The sequence below is a fragment of the Blennius ocellaris genome, assembly GCF_963422515.1.
Source record: "Blennius ocellaris genome assembly, chromosome: 18".
Lineage (NCBI taxonomy): Eukaryota > Metazoa > Chordata > Actinopteri > Blenniiformes > Blenniidae > Blennius > Blennius ocellaris.
In genome coordinates, this window is record NC_137667.1 from 16,410,300 (window position 1) to 16,426,411 (window position 16,112).

The window sequence follows — 16,112 nt, forward strand, 5'->3', positions numbered from 1 at the left end:
AGCTTTTTGCTTTTAGTTATACAAGTCAAGTGGGTGGAGACGTTCAAATCAGAGCTGGCAGTGTTGGGGTCCAGGATCACAGGAGCTACAGAGAAATACGACAATAAGACCAATAAGAGTCAAACCTGTATATTGCGACCTGTGAGCCACATTGTGGATGAAATTTAAAAACGAGGAGAGACGCGTGCGTCGTCGCTTACTGTATTCTACATTTGTTGACATCTTTTTCCAGATGGAGAACTGCAGGTTCCCGAAGTGTTTGGCCTGTTCGATCAGGGCCCCTGAGAGGTCTTCCTCGTCTGGTGATGTGTGCTTCAAACTGAAGATAACGCAGTTTTTCATATTGAAAAGGTAGACTTTATATATAATTAAAATACACAAAACAGTTTATAAGCTTACCTCTGCATAGTAGATTTAATGTTCTACAAAATAAAAAGAGACAGGAAAAGTAAATCAATGCATTTAATTTAGCCAAATATGCACAAAAGATGTCCTTTAAACACCAAGATCCTCAATGATTACCTGCATAAGTAATGTGTCCTCCGTTTTAATCTCCTTCTCAATGGTTTGGACTTTTTCTGTGATTGAGATGATCTCCGCACTCCATTTTCCAATCTTGGTTTTCATCACTTGGCCTTTGAACGCCACCTCTTTCCTCAGCGCATCGATTCTTTCAGCTTCATCCGCATGCAGCCACTGGTGAATCTTCCGAAACTCCTCCCTGATGCTCTGCTCAGTCTGCTGAGCCTGGAACTGAGAAAATGCAGTCAACGTACAAGTAATGGATGAACCTTTTGCTGTCTCGTTTATCATTAAGAACAAGCCTCACCTCGATGTGGCGGCCCATTCCTTCACAGCGGGTTTTTTCCCGTACAGATGACCCCAGACTAGTCTTCAGATACATCAGCCCAACCTTGAGTTTAACCTACAAATAGCAGTCAATCATTTATACCTCATCTGTCGGTTCATTATCCCCTCAAATGTTGGACAAGATCAAACTAAAATACATATATTACCCTGTGTTCCTCTGCAGCTTCACTGAAAGGGATGCAGTTGTGCTTCTTATGTTCCCTTGAATCTCTACAAATCAAACAGATGGGCCGTTCGTCATCCTGGCAGAAGAGTTTGAATGTCTCACCGTGAAGGCTGCAAAGCTCTTTAGACTCCGATGCTGCCTGACTCTTCGCTCGTCTCAAGGTGTCAGACAAGTTTCGCAGCGCCAGATTCCGAGGTGGCCGAGACATCGGAAACACTTCCTTGCAGACAGGGCACGTCTGGATCCTGCTCCGTTCCCACCAGTCCTCGAGGCAGGAGGTACAAAAGCTGTGGCCGCACAGCAGGACGACAGGCTCCGCGAATAATTCCCGGCACACGGGGCACGTGCAGTCCTCTTCAGACTGGAATGGTTTTGAGGCCATTTTGTGAGATTTCGCCTGCTCACCCAGCCACGCTCACCTTCACAGGTTCAAAGTCTCTCGTCGTCGATCCGTACAGGTCTGGAGAGTTTCAAAAAATCAAAAGCAGCATTCAAAAACAAGACTTCGTCTTCATCTTCCACACTTTCCATTAAAAACATGTACACATGAGTTGAGCAGCAGTGGGTTCGGGCCTCGTATCTCTTCCGTCATCTTGTTTCTCTGTATAAAATGGGAGGTGCTCTTGTTTCTACACGTTGCTCTTTGTAGGCACTAACATGCTCAACTGTTCTCGCCAAAGAATGAGGAAGGACACAACCATACTGGTTTGACTTGTTTCTTACACAAACTAAAGCTTCACAAATTGTTTACAGATGTTGTGGGATTAATCTTTTGGGAAGAAATGACAAAGTACTGCCAGTGACATCATTGTTTCTTTTCCGCAGACAAAGTAGTGAAGGAAGTTTTTATCTGACTGACAAGTTTCGACTGGTTCCGCGGTCTTCCTCAGAGCCTCATCTCACATTCGATGACGTGTCGGTCTTCATCATGTGACCAGCCTGACGCATCATTCATGCTGAAACCAGCATCGCCGCCATGGATGGGGCATCTCACTGTCGGGTAGCGCCACAGTCAACCAGAGTTGTTCAAGCAACTTTGCACCTGATTTGCTTAGAAAAACTTGAAGGAAAACTGAAGAGAGCCGACTGGTGGACCTTCCTCAGCATTTCCCTCAAAGTGAACCTCAGTCTGACGATGTGAGTGTTTGTAATTGATATTATTTGATACGTGCCCATACAGCGGTGAACATCATGGGTCTGCTCATATTATAATCCCTCCCAAGTCTTTACACACATATCCGCATGAACACGTGTTGCATCTCATAAATCAATCAATCATTCAATCAAATGTAGTCTTTTACAGTCATCAGTGATGGCTGATTTTGATCAATGCGGGGAAATTAAGGGATTTCCCCAAATGGATTAAGTTAAAAAAAAAAAGCAAATAAGGTTTCAACTGCTCTGTGCTTTAATGGAAAACATTAGTATTAATATTTTATACTGTCCCTGGCGATCCGCACATCCCACCACACACCCGGGGTATGCGGACGTTGTGTCAAACAGTAGCATGGAATGTAAGCTTGGCAGGTATGACAGCTGTGGAGGAACTCCAACGATCTGCAAGGTGAACATGTGAGGTTAGCCAAGCGAGAACAGCTGCTACTGATGTGCTGATATGTTCACTGCCAAGGCTAATGGATAGCTTTTCTTGACCTCCCCATATAGCATTCTTCATTTTAGTGAGTGTAAAATACTAAATAACCAAATCAAAAAGAAGAGATAAGAGCACCCAAAACGCTTCAAGTGGTCTGTTATGCCGTCCCTGGCAAAATAACATTTGACGATTTGTTTGCAGAATATTCTTCATCTGAATTACACACATGAAGGCCTATGCTAAAAAAAAAAAAAAAGCATAGCTTTTGACAAAGACATGCAAGTACTGGTCTCCTAGTTGTTGGTACCAAATTAAAATGAAAGTAGTGCATGGAACTAAATTACTGTTATATGCACAATTCCTATAAGATCATTCTACACCCAATCCCTTTTTACTCGCAGTACGCCCTCTCACTCCCAACACTTTCTCCTTTAGCCGGGCATTCACATAAAGCGCACACACATAAGCTACATACATCAGATTCTCAGCAGTGAAAATCGCAAGTGATTTGCCCCTTGACCGCTGCAGTTATAGCTATCAGATACTAACTGCTTTAACATGACAGCACACACCGCCATGCTGCCAGTTCAGTTTCTCTGTACCTTCTTTTTATTTTTCGCATACAGATGGAGTATAAGTAATATTTAAATGTTTGTCTCGCCATGACACAGGTGGTATTGTCATAATTGTATTCCCAGCTCCAAAAGATTGTGTGTATTCATTTTTAGATGTTAACCCCCCCCCCCCCCCGTCATCAGTGTTTGTCGGACTGATGGGGTTATCTGCGTTTCTCACTGAGGAAACGCTGCGCGGTGTGTGTTCGGTTACATAACTTTAACCACTTACCTTTCCTCAGCCAGCGGAATTATTATGGCCGGAGCTGGCAGTGTGGGGGTGGATTTTCGTGTAACTGTTCCTACACTTAAATATTATGTCCATAACCATAAAACATTCAATCGACATAAAGCCAAGTGTTCTGGATCTGGCCACAGTAGCCTCCCCAGGGTGGAGCAGTAAAACCGTCCTGAGCCACCATTAGGTGGGGAGAACTGGAAGAAACGCCGGAGTGAGCCGAGAGCAAGAGCACAGCTGATGGTAAACTAATTTTGCCGGCCCGATACCCCTCCCCAAAAACCCCGATGCACACAGAGCACACACACACACACACACGCACACACACGCACACACTTCCACATGAAACACACTACGATTTCACACAAGTGAGAAAGTCTCTCGGGACTCTAAATGTGGGACAAAATCTCACACTCTCTGGCTCTTTCCATCGCTCCCCTCCACTTCTCTCACACACAGTTGATCTCAGTCAGTAAAGACGCAGTGTGTGTTCCAGCGTCTGCCTTAAGGGACCAGAGCCTGGAAAGGAATCCACTGAAAACTGTGCCGTACCATTAAAAGTAAGGAGAAGAAAACAAGTGTGAAATAAATTTCATGTTCAAGTCAATGTTACACATCATGAATTGAAATACAGGGCAACTTATAGGACACCGCAAGAGCAGTTTTTCAAACTTTTTCTGACCAGTGCATCTGCATAAACCTTTAAATAATACTTCTTTTACTATTTCAGTCCTCTTTTTGTTGCTGGACACTAGTAAAGATTATATAAAAAAAAAAGAAGAAAGCTGTAACTGGAGCATGGGCTCTACAACAGAACATTACAGGAATTTACGATGTGCCAAATGTTTCCTTTGTTCCTCTCTGTGGCAGCTTGAGGTGGCAATTAGTGACAGCAGCGACCTGCGGTGAGCTCACCCCGCGTCTTCTTCCAACATTCAAGGATTGATTGATATTTTCCAGTCATTTCATCGGCGTAACTGCCACAGCTTTGCACTGTTTATAGAAACAGGGAAACGTAATCCTCTCTATCAACCTCACAAACCACTAATTATCAAAAGAATATTCATTTAATGTTGTTATTTTTTAGTCTAACGTTAAAGTTAGAAACCGAAATCTGTGGCACTTCGCCAAAGTCTAAGATGCCCCTTACTTCTTCTTTTTTCTTCTTCTTCTTCTTCTTCTTTTTTTTTTTCTTGAGCTCTCAGTGCTTGAAATAAACCCCATTCCATTTGGCTAACCAATTTGAGATGAAGGGTGGGGGCAGGAAAAAAGAGAGGTATAGGTTAGCTGTAGTAATAATCATAAATCACCTCTGAAATGCTGCCATGTCACATGCCACACTGCACCACTAATGACCAGGCCCATCTTTCACCGGGTATTTTTATCTGTGTGCCCTGACACCCGACTTCTGGAATCGTCCTCTCGTTTTACGTCGTCAGCACCTCGGCCCGGCCTGAGCACAAGTTCCTCACATATCTATAAATACCAGCCAGCTAAATGGCATTTTCTCTCACCCACCCCACCCCACCACCCCACCCCTCCACCCTCCTGCTTGGCAAGAACCGGGAGCTCTGTGACTTGGCAAACGAACTCGCAGTCCGATGCCACTAAACATCTTGGGGCTTAGCCCCCCCACCCCAGCATCACCCTCCAGAGAACAGCTGGCCAGAAAAATAGATCCATCTGCCACTGCCTTCAAATTCCAAAGTGCTTTCAGTGTAATTAAAAAAGCTGCAATTAGTTTTTGCTCATTTTGTAAAAAATACGTGCAAACGAGGTATTCTCCGCCTGAACACCACCTGTTGAATTAACCGGGCAAACAAACACACACACACACACACACACACACACACACACACACACACACACACACACACACACACACACACACACACACACACACACACACACACACACACACACACACACACACACACACGTACACACACACACACACACACTCACACACAGACAAAGAGAGAAACACACAACCACCTGTACGTGCTTCCTTTGTGCAGAATGTCCTGCCAAGTTTTTTAAGCTCACTGACATGTGGCACTAGAGACGGCAGGTCACAGACCGCTTCCTGCTATTTTGGTCTGTGTCACAGCTTGAGGTTTTAATTTATTCTGCCAGAATGTGTCAATCACTTAGCAGCAAGGTTCCGACCCGACTCTGCAGAGAGGCACCCGGGCGCTGCAGGTAGGCCTCGTTCCTCCCGACGGCGTCAAGCAAAAATAAAAACAAGCACCCCCCCCCCCCTCCCACACCGCTCTGACGTCGAGGGGTCTCTGCTATGGACAGTTCAGTTTCTTATGAGAGCCTGCATTGCTTGGATGAGTGTTTTTCAACACATTTTCCTGTGTCTGTTTATCGCTGTGTTTGTCCTGTGTTGGTCTGGCGACCTGTCCTGTATGAATGAATGAATCGGTGTTGGGAGAGTTCTACCCTCTTCTCGTCATGTATTACTGCTACTGCTGCATCGTTTTGTCACAGGGGCAATGCAATCTGTACCACTCTCAGTGATTAAAGCTACTTTGCCAGTTGCGTGGTCAAAACACTATTGAATAAACTTATTTTAAGCTCACTATCAACTCCTACAGCGCACTGTTTTTTGTGATCTTTTACCTTCAAAGAGGACATTAGATGGACAGGTCGTGATAATGACGATCATCTCCTTGGTCGCCACCATCAGTTTCTTCTAAAAAAAAAACCCCATCTATGTCCATTGAAAGTGCCGCTTTCTAATCGTCAGTCTGTGGTCAGTGAATACAGTGATTGTTTTTCTTGCTTCTTTCTCTTGTCCAGCGTCAGGCTACCGCCTGCCATGCCAGTCGAGAGGCCAATGCCAAGAGTTTGAATTTGACCCTCCCTATTCGGAGCCAAAACACACACACATCAGTCATCATGTGAGGTCATGCCTACTACGCATGGCATCACATGGCTTTGCAGTGCTTATCCTGTCCACTTCCATCTGATAAGTGAGTCAAACGCTTTGTGGTGAGGCGGCGTAGCCTCTCTGGATCACAGGTCAGGATGCGTAACTCTCAATAATGTTATTCTCGGTGTCCGCGGACAGTCGAGCAAAGAAAAGGGAATCTTCTTTTCAGTTTGTCAGATGTAAATCACCAGAAGCTGAACGCTTCTCTCCTCAACTGCCAATCAACGTGGATTCCGACTGCACTAAGTACAAAACTGAAACCAAGCAAACTTTACAAGGTTTCAAGTCACTCAACAAACTTCGGGATATACATATACAGTAGGAGACTGTGTGTGTGTGTGTGTGTGTGTGTGTGCGTGTGTGTGTGTGAGTGTGTGTGTGCGTGCGTGCGTGCGTGCGTGTGTGTGTGTGTGTGTGTGTGTGTGTGTGTGTGTCCGCGCGCGAGCGACAGATAGCAGGGTTTCTAAGTCGGAGGAGTTGCTGACATCATGACCTCAAATGAAATGACAGCATGGTAAAAGAGCGCTGAACCGAGGCCGGAGGGATCCAACAGCCACAGAATCCATAAGCCATAACAAACATTCAATATTTCAAATAAACAACCCGCCGTGGCCAAATCTGTCATCTTTCCCAGAGTGTCTGTGAAGCTGTGCTGTCAGATCACTCTCACGTTATTCATACGAGCTCTGCTGGGTTATATTTGTCACTTTGGTGTACGTCTCCGCTATGTTTTCTCACTTTTATCGTCATAATCATTCCTCATTCCTCTCTGCAGTCATCACACTTTCTTCTGCTTGTTTGTGCGATTTGCGTTTTAGCTTTCACCCATACCACATATTAATGTGTGCTAAACTTTCTTCACTTTCAGTGGGTTCGTTTACACGACACCAGTGTGCGGATGCACTGTATCTGCAAAGGTGGAACGTTTCTTTCACGCCGCTCATCCCTCCCTCCTCCATTTTCTTCATGTTTAGAGCGTATTCTTCTTTGCACATATGTCTGTGTGGTTGCATTACAAAATCAAGCAACAGCGCCCTCCCATGGCCCGGCATACTAACTATATCGTTGACCCTGTGTCCACTGCTGCAGTGTAAACACACTCGTTTTTGTCTATGTCCAGACTGTGTCTGGTAGACTTGATCGTGTTAGCCATGTAATATGACTTTACATCTGACGTAAAGTCATATTATCGCAAAATTTAAGATCATATATGTCTTAACTAGTTAGTTTCATCAAAGTCTGTTTCTGCCATGCAGCCTAATCCTTCACTTTTATCTTCATGATCGTGTTACAAAATTATTTCACATTTTAGATATATTATATCTTAGAATAACTGATGATGGGCAAGTTGTTTTGACATGAATATCACACAAAAGATCAGGACTTGTAGGTGTAAGAGCTATTTGTGCACAATTGTGTTTGTATCTATAGATATACTAAGTTCAGGCTCAATGTTTAGTTTTTAAATATTCTTCTCATAGTTTGTACAAAAGCAAAGGTGAGGATGGCGATTATGTGTAGCTTATTTTAACAGGACTATTATCATGGTCATTTGTTCTTATGAATAAACATATTTGTCAATTTAGTTATTGAAGATGATGTTTTGATCGTTTGAAAAGTTGGTGATTATTGAAATCATTGACCAGGTCATTAATACAATCATTAACACACCTCAACATACAATTTAAACCACAATAGGTCCCCATTCAATTCAATTCAACTCAGTTAAATTCAATTCAATACAATTCAATTCAATTCAGGGTTAGGGGTGGGTATCACTCTGGGGTTTTTATTTCTGATTTTACACTGTAAAACACTGTGCTGCATTTTTTTTTTTTTTTTTACTAAAAGTGGTACACAAATACATTTGATATCCATAGATAGATAGATAGATAGATAGATAGATAGATAGATAGATAGATAGATAGATAGATAGATAGATAGATAGATAGATAGATAGTGCTCAGAGTGTGCATGCTGTTTTTGCTCAGTTGGGATATATAAAACTGTGAGCACGTCATTTGGGCCAAACTATTAATAAGAACTCATCCTGGTAACCCCCCACCCCACCCCCCCATCCCACACACTCCACACCCCATCCCCCTGAACCCCATTACTCCTTTGGACCCTCGCCCAACACTGTCCGCATGGCAGCTGGACGCATGCGCAGCGGCGACGCGCTCAGTCACGTCTCACGCCTCCTTGCGGGTCTCAAACTTGGACGCGCACTGAAAATAATGTTGTTTGCCGCGGAAGTGAAGGGCCCCGTCAGCGAGCCCGACCCCCGGGACGCGTGTTAAGGGTCTGGTCCGTGACTTTGTGTCCCGTGCGCGTGACTTGGTGCGGGGACTCTTGGCCGGCCATGGCCAGCAGTGGCTGAAGTGCGTCGACCCCACCCCCCCCTCCCTCCCCAGTCAGTGACAGGCTGCAGACGGCAGGGAGAGCTGTGCGCAGCGACCGACCGCTCCGCTCCGCGTCCCGGCGATGAGCGCTTCCAAGAAGTGAAGGGGTGGGGGAGGAATCTGGGAGCTGCTTACTTTCTCAAGCCACATTAATTTGGACTCAGGTTGGTCTTGATTCATTTGTTTGTTTGTTTTTTAACCCCTCTTCAGTCTGATTTCACGTTTTTTTTTTTTTTATTGGTGCCAGTCACAGATTAGAACTTTGGTTCAGTTGCACAAAAGTAAAAACAAAACAAACAAAAAAACAGTCAAGCACAGTTTATTTTGTGGTTGAAAGAGAATTATGGAGAGTTGCTTTTTCATGTTTGACTATTTGCACACCGTGGACATGTGAAGTAAATTACTGTAATATAAATAAATACTTGCCCATTAAAAAGTTAGAAGGATGCATGACATTTTCACCATCATAGAGAGTTTGCGTCCACATATTGATATTTCCTCTGAGGTTGTTTTTTTTTTTTTTTTTTTTTTTTTTTTAAACAAGCTGAGGTTAAAATGACAGGGATCCACCTAAAATCTGAGCTATGAAACGTTTTCTCCTACTTATTTCAACATGATCAAATAAAAAGGATGTCACATCTGGTGTTCCTTCACACTTTTGTCTTTACCTTTGTATTGTTTTGTTGTTGTTTTTTTTTCAACTTTTGGAGGGTCTTCAGTCTGAGCTCTGTCCTCTTCCTCCACGGTTTTTTTTTTTTTTTCTCATCTCACTTCTCATCCCACGTGGAGTTTGTGTTTATATTTGATATGTAGGAAATGGGAATCTTATACCACGACCGGACTCTCAGGGCTTGAATGGCCCCTGGCTATTGGCCTGCCCCTCATGACAAGTTATACACCGACTCAAAATCTGATAGGACCTCCTGCACCGTAATCCACACAGATTATATTTCCCATTAAGAGCTCATACTTAACCAACGAGCATGAATGCGCGAGGCGTGGACGGAAGAGATGAGATTTATTGTTTCTGGAAATTATGGAGTCAAACAGAGAAAACACAGAAATTTGAATTATGTGTGGATTAAATAAATGGTTTTTTTTTGTTTTAAATAAATATTACTTGATTTATTTGAGACGTTTGCGCTTCCCAGTTTTTTTAACCCAATAATTAATTTTAAGTCACGCTATTTTAGTATTTTACCATTTAAATTTTTTATTTTATTTTATTTTAATTTATTTGTGCGTTTGGACTGCAAAAGGCCTGATGCATTTTATATATATGTTCGTGCGCCAATTATTATTATTGTTATTAATAATAATAATAATAACAATGATAATAACAATAATATTGATGATGATAATAATAATAATAATAATAATAATTATTATTATTATTATTATTGAATTTTCCCTCTTAAAACATATCTTTATTGATACACTCACATGTTCCCTGCAATATTCCCGTAAATGCGCACGCCGCAAAATGTTTTACGTAATACCGTGAAGTTATGCGCACAGCAAAAATAGGTTGTGCGTGTGTGCGTGCGTGTTCCCTTATGAATGTCATTTTTGTAGATATATAAGACAAAATGAGGAAATGGTTCAGTAGCAGTTCTTAAGATCAACTTGTTGCTTAAAAACACTCTTTTTTTTTTGCAGTCAAAGGAATTTGAGTCGGATTTAATAGGCTGTGTGATTTTTCTCCTTCGCTTCTCCAGTCTGCGGTTTGCCCAACACTCTTTCTCTCTTCAGCTTGCACGGCGTGAAATTACCGCAGTGCGCAGCCGTGCACTCCACTTTCTAATCCTCCTCCGCCATCCCATATGTGTTTCTTATGTCGCTGTCAATAGCTATACTGAGAAATATAATTCTCTCTTCGGGGACGCAGAAGGAAATGGCAGGCATTATTGATTCCCTGTTAAGTGTCAGGTAACTACTGGGTGGTTCCAGGGCCATGCAGTTCATGTGTGCTGGGACACACATGCAGGCCTTCAGCACGGTTCTTAAACAAGAATACGTTTCGACATTGAACATTACAACATTATGACACTTCATATGAGTGACTGATTATTATTTCAAAGTAACACATTTGGTAGGAAAAAATATATATGTATATATTGCTTACTTTACATCACAATGTAATAAATTAATAGACACTTTTTTTTTTTTACTGAATCCATGATCATTCAGTAAAAAATCATGAATTTACGAGTGAAACTGTGCAACATTAGGCCGATCATGTCCTCCACAAAGGTGAGAGAGCAGGAGAGAGAGAGAGAGAGAGAGAGAGAGAGAGAGAGAGAGAGAGAGAGAGGTGTGTGTGTGAAGGAGGGGATGTGAGGGAGGCCATGAGGGAGGTTTGGGCACAAATCAATTCACCTGAGAGACGCATTATTGTCTTCGGTTTCAGGCGAGGAGAAGCTGAGCGCTATGAAAAATTAAAAGGATGCCAGTTAGTTTAAAGGACCGAGCCAGAAAACACACACACACACACACACACACACACATACACACACACACACACACACACACACACACACAGAGGCAGACATTGGTCTACTTCATGGCTGATCTCTGTTCAAAAGGCCGTTTTTGAACCAACTTGTGTTTTCAGATGGTAATTTATGATCCCGATGGCTGCTAACTGCTCTCTTAAATGACTCTTCTGTGTCAGTCCAACCATACCCACATACGTACCCACTCATGATGCATTTGTTTACCCGAACATGTTTACATTGTGCACAAATGCCAGCAAGTCGCACTTTGGCTCAACATGCGAGGTGCAGAAAAATATGTTTACTTCAGCTGAAGAGAGGCCGAACAAATTCGTGCCAAATATGAAATAACAATTCATCATCTACATGGTTAAAGGGGCACTTATTACCACGACTGCTGGGAACTGCAGATCTCATGACGGGGAGAGACCATTGTGTTCGCATGCGAGTTCTTGTCTGTGCCTCCTCCCCTTTTGTTCGGCTGTCAAACTTTTCTGCCACCCTCTACACAATCTAGCGGCGAGGAGACATTCTGTGCCGTTCTTTGGGCACAGTGGCGTTGTTTTCCCATTGTTTTCTGCCAGCCTTTTGTTGTCACTGTCACTCTCTGTGTGACAGCGACAACAAAACAAAACAAAACAAAAAAAAAAAATACAACAACAACAAAAAAGACGATAGCAGAATGCAATTTCTGTCTGTCTTGGCCGTCGCGACGTCTTCAGTTTTCGACAATCAGCTCGGCCTCCCCGTCGCTTCCAAACCCCTGCGCCATCCTGTCTCCTGTCTCGTATTAATAGGGTCAGTCACTGTCTTCGTGCGCGAGCCAGCCACTGTGTCTGTGGTCCACAGGGCAGCCAAGCGGCCGTATCCTTTTACACATCTCCCTTTTCATTGTTGATATTTACTTCTGCAATTATCTCTCCGCTTCACCCTCAGCTGAAGATGATATGCTGAAGTTAACGCTGCCGCTTCGCTCCTCATTCTCTTGTTGCTCACACATAAACACACTGACAGAAGGCCTCACCAGCAGATGTAAAAAAAAAAAAATTAAAACAGATTAAAAGAAAAAGCAAAAAAACAAACAAAAACAAAGATTTGGTTGAAGTTGACAGGGGGTCATGTGCATAAATTAGATAAATAATAGCTTATATATGTATATATTGATAACAAAATCTATTTCCTCCTTGCAGCCTCTTAACTGTTTGGTGCATCACAGCCAAAGAAGCGATGGAGGCCTCACAGGACCCCAACGAACAGATGGTGAGTTAAAGGCTACTGTATGTATGCAAGTGTGTGTGTGTGAGTGCGTGTGCGTGTGTGTGTGTGTGTGTGTGTGTGTCTTACCTTGTAGTGGCCACACAAGTGTGAGGTATGGGTGCATTAGAAATGTGTGTGTGTGTGTGTGTGTGTGTGTGTGTGTGTGTGTGTGTGTGTGTGTGTGTGTGTGTGTGTGTGTGTGTGTGTGTGTGTGTGTGTGTGTGTGTGTGTGTGCGCTAACGCACAGCAGATGTGGGTCAGTGAGTGTACAGTAACCATATGGCAGCAGACAGAGTGAGTGAGACTCCAGTCGAAACAATGCTGGACAGAGACATCAATCTCGAAAAGTGTGTGTGTGTGTGTGTGTGTGTGTGTGTGAATGTGGAGTTTTCATGAGCGTAGATGTATATAATCCAAAGTGTTGCATGTGATACAAGTAAATTCACATTAAAACACTGAATCTGTTCAAACGTAAACCATCTTTCGCTCACATGTTTGCACGCACAAATCCGGGCCCATGCGGGTTTGCTGGGGTCTCAGGCGGCTCTGCAGGCCACATCTCTGCGTCACGTCAGCGCAGCGTCCCAGTTCTGCTTGTTTAAAGATCAGGCCTGTATTGTTGGGAAAATGATTTTGGCGGCGGACGAGAGCCACTCGCATTTCAAAGTCGTTAGTCAGCCACCAGAACAGGTGTAATTTCATCTCCTCCTCCTCCTCCTTCTCCATCAAGCCTTGTTCTCTCTCCCTCTCTCTCTCTCTCTCTCTCTCTCTCTCTCTCTCTCTCTCTCTCTCTCTCTCTCTCTCTCTCTCTCTCTCTCTCTCTCTCTCTCCCTCTCTCTGACCTGCCACCCTCAACAGTAATAATAGCGCTAAGTGGGACAGAGTCTATGAAGTATGTTGTTTTTCCCCTACTTTTTGTGTTTCTCTGTTAGACTCGCCGTGTGTTGGGTTACAGGCTGACCCCAGCGGAGTACACGCCACTCACAAATACAGTGCGCGCATGCTACACACACACACACACACACACACACACACACACACACACACACACACACACACACACACACACACACACACACACACACACACACACACACACACACACACACACACACACAAACAGAAAGGTGCATCCATCTTGTCCCACTGCTACCCAGATATCAAATATTGATGTCCATATTCCACAATTACTTCACCTTCTTTAAATAGGGTAGTGATATCATTTATAATGTGAATTTGAGCTCCTGCTCAAAGACATTGATTAATTGTTCAGCTCGGAAACAGGATCTCAAGGAGAGGACAGAGATTTTAATCAGACAGAGCAAGATTGTTTTATAGGGCCGAGATTTGTGTCTTCTGTAGTGTTTGGCCCAAACACTGGCCTTGCTTAGTTTGTCAGGCCGATAGTGAGGCTATGGTGTTTTTTTTGCCATTTCTGCCATGTATTAAGTGCAGTAGAGAGTTTAATATGCATGAATAAATCCTTCTCTAATTCAGTTACAATGAATCTTTTTGAATTCCGTCAATTTGCTTCTAAAGTTTGTCTCACTCATTATTTAATGTGACGTAATGACCAGTTATTATGCTTTTCATAATCCAACTCATTCTATAGTTGTAATTGATTTGGTGGGGATTCTTTCCTCCTGTTTAATATTTAAACTGGAAGTGGCGAGTTCTTTCCTCGCGCAGTTTCATTGAAATAGGCGTGCCTCTGGTGACTTACAAAACGACACAGAACCCACACACAAGGTTTGGTGGAGTTGCCTGCTGACACCTGACACCCCCCCCACTCCTCTCTACCCTTTAAAGTACCCCGTCCCCTTACATCCTCCACCCCACCCTTTTCCCACCACATCCATCGCACGTCATCTGGGTTATAGTCAGGCGTCCTCTCTGGCCGCCCGCCTGCTGAGGGCCGGCCTGCCGTCTGGGGTCCGTGGGGAGCGCTGTAAGGCGCCTGAGGCTGGGCCAACGGTGGTTAGCCTGGTAAAGCTACTTTTAGCTTGTTTAAGTGTCTCATTCCACCTGTTGTCCCAGGCTTGTTGAGCTTTGGCGAAAATGGTGATAACAGATTGTTTTTTGGGGGGATTTTTTGAGACACCGATAAAAGTCAACAATGATGCTGTGTTCTTGACATATTTTAATATAAATTCACTTCAATCCGATTTGTGGCCATCGTGAAGATATCACCGCCATTTTTTCCCCTCTTTATACTTATACAAATGCAAAAAAGTCCACACCCCATCCCTCTGTGGGTCTTGATCCAACAGAGCCTCGATTGGGGAGGCAGTAGTGTTTGTTGACCCCAGGGAGCCTCACAGGATCTAAATGTATGGACACCTGAAGAAAAAAGCAAGAGAGATGGAAGAGGAGGAGGAGGAGGAGGAGGAAATGGGATCAAAAAAGAGGGGGGAAAAAGGTTCCTTTAGCCATAGCCTTTTCCGCTGTTGCACTGGGAGAGGCCCCGAGTATGGCAGCTGTCCCAGTCTGTGCGATAGAGAGACGGAGAGACAGCGAGCGAGCAAGTAAGAAGTGGAAAAGGGTCAGGTTGCACCCCTCTTTCACCCCTACAACCCCATACAGACACATTCACACAAACTTACATGCAGCAGCAGTAGCTTAATGCGAGCACGGCCCAACCCCGATCACCAAGATTGCACTGGCGTCATGGACGGTCGTTTCGAAATCTGCCCGGCAACAGGGCATGTGGACGGCTCACAGGAGTGTAGAGTGTAATAGCTACCCCTCCTGGCATCCCTCGACGAGGCTGGCATCCTCGCTGTGGCACTGGGGTGCGCTTCAATTTCAGCTTAGTGTACAATGATTCTTGTAAGATTTATGTTTAGTTGACAGCTGAGTGTTGCAGAAAGCATCTTCTGGTCAGACTCTGTGGTAACTCTGAAAACTGGTACTCGTACTACAATGAACACTATCTATCTATCTATCTATCTATCTATCTATCTATCTATCTATCTATCTATCTATCTATCTATCTATCTATCTATCTATCTATCTATCTATCTATCTATCTATCTATCTATCTATCTATCTATCTATCTATCTATCTATCTAAAATTGGCTTTGTGTTCATATTGTAGTAATTTTAGGTAGTAATTGTTTAGTTTTTGCAACTATACAGACATCTTCTTCACATATAGTCTGTGCCTTTGACTGACAGTTGTTTAGTGTTGAACCTGAAAAGATTGCCAAGTAATCACATTTCAACCAACAAGACGGCCTAACTGATGGAATATCTCTGACAATGAAGTGGTGCAGATACGATTGACAGAAATGTCCTTCAAACTTTTCGTCTTTGGGTACATTTCAGAGCTTTTTGTTGATTCCATCAGTAGTTGAACCGGTGGACTTTTGCCATCTATTAAAAACCAGAGCAGACAAGCGGAGACCAAAAGCAGAGCAGATGAGACAGCCATGCAGTCACAACACATTACAGCAAGGTCTGTTGTAAGATTATATGCAAAGTCAAAATCCCTATATTGCCTCTTTATTGGAAGGACATTCCTGAACAAGAAAA

The 16,112-nt window shown here is 43.5% G+C and overlaps 2 protein-coding genes across 5 annotated transcripts in view; one reads left to right on the top strand and one right to left on the bottom strand.

Annotated features, from left to right (window-relative positions):
* The window catches only part of LOC308143719 (zinc-binding protein A33-like), a 2,632-nt gene extending 1,045 nt beyond the window's left edge, over positions 1 to 1,587 (bottom strand). Inside the window, exons 1-6 of the mRNA XM_080514618.1 lie at positions 1,017 to 1,587; positions 830 to 925; positions 523 to 753; positions 400 to 422; positions 201 to 319; positions 1 to 85 (exon numbers count right to left, since the gene is read on the bottom strand). The exon at positions 1 to 85 is cut by the window's left edge and continues 1,045 nt beyond it. Of these exons, the coding sequence (XP_080370744.1) occupies positions 1 to 85; positions 201 to 319; positions 400 to 422; positions 523 to 753; positions 830 to 925; positions 1,017 to 1,418 (956 nt within the window). The 5' untranslated portion in view covers positions 1,419 to 1,587. The remainder of the gene's footprint in view (positions 86 to 200; positions 320 to 399; positions 423 to 522; positions 754 to 829; positions 926 to 1,016) is intronic.
* A 7,054-nt stretch (positions 1,588 to 8,641) lies between these two features.
* Positions 8,642 to 16,112, top strand: part of eya4 (EYA transcriptional coactivator and phosphatase 4) — a 41,379-nt gene continuing 33,908 nt past the window's right edge. For all 4 annotated transcript variants that reach the window (XM_080513781.1, XM_080513785.1, XM_080513784.1 and 1 more), the window contains exons 1-2: positions 8,642 to 8,989; positions 12,511 to 12,580. In XM_080513781.1, the coding sequence (XP_080369907.1) occupies positions 12,548 to 12,580 (33 nt within the window). In that variant the 5' untranslated portion in view covers positions 8,642 to 8,989; positions 12,511 to 12,547. The remainder of the gene's footprint in view (positions 8,990 to 12,510; positions 12,581 to 16,112) is intronic.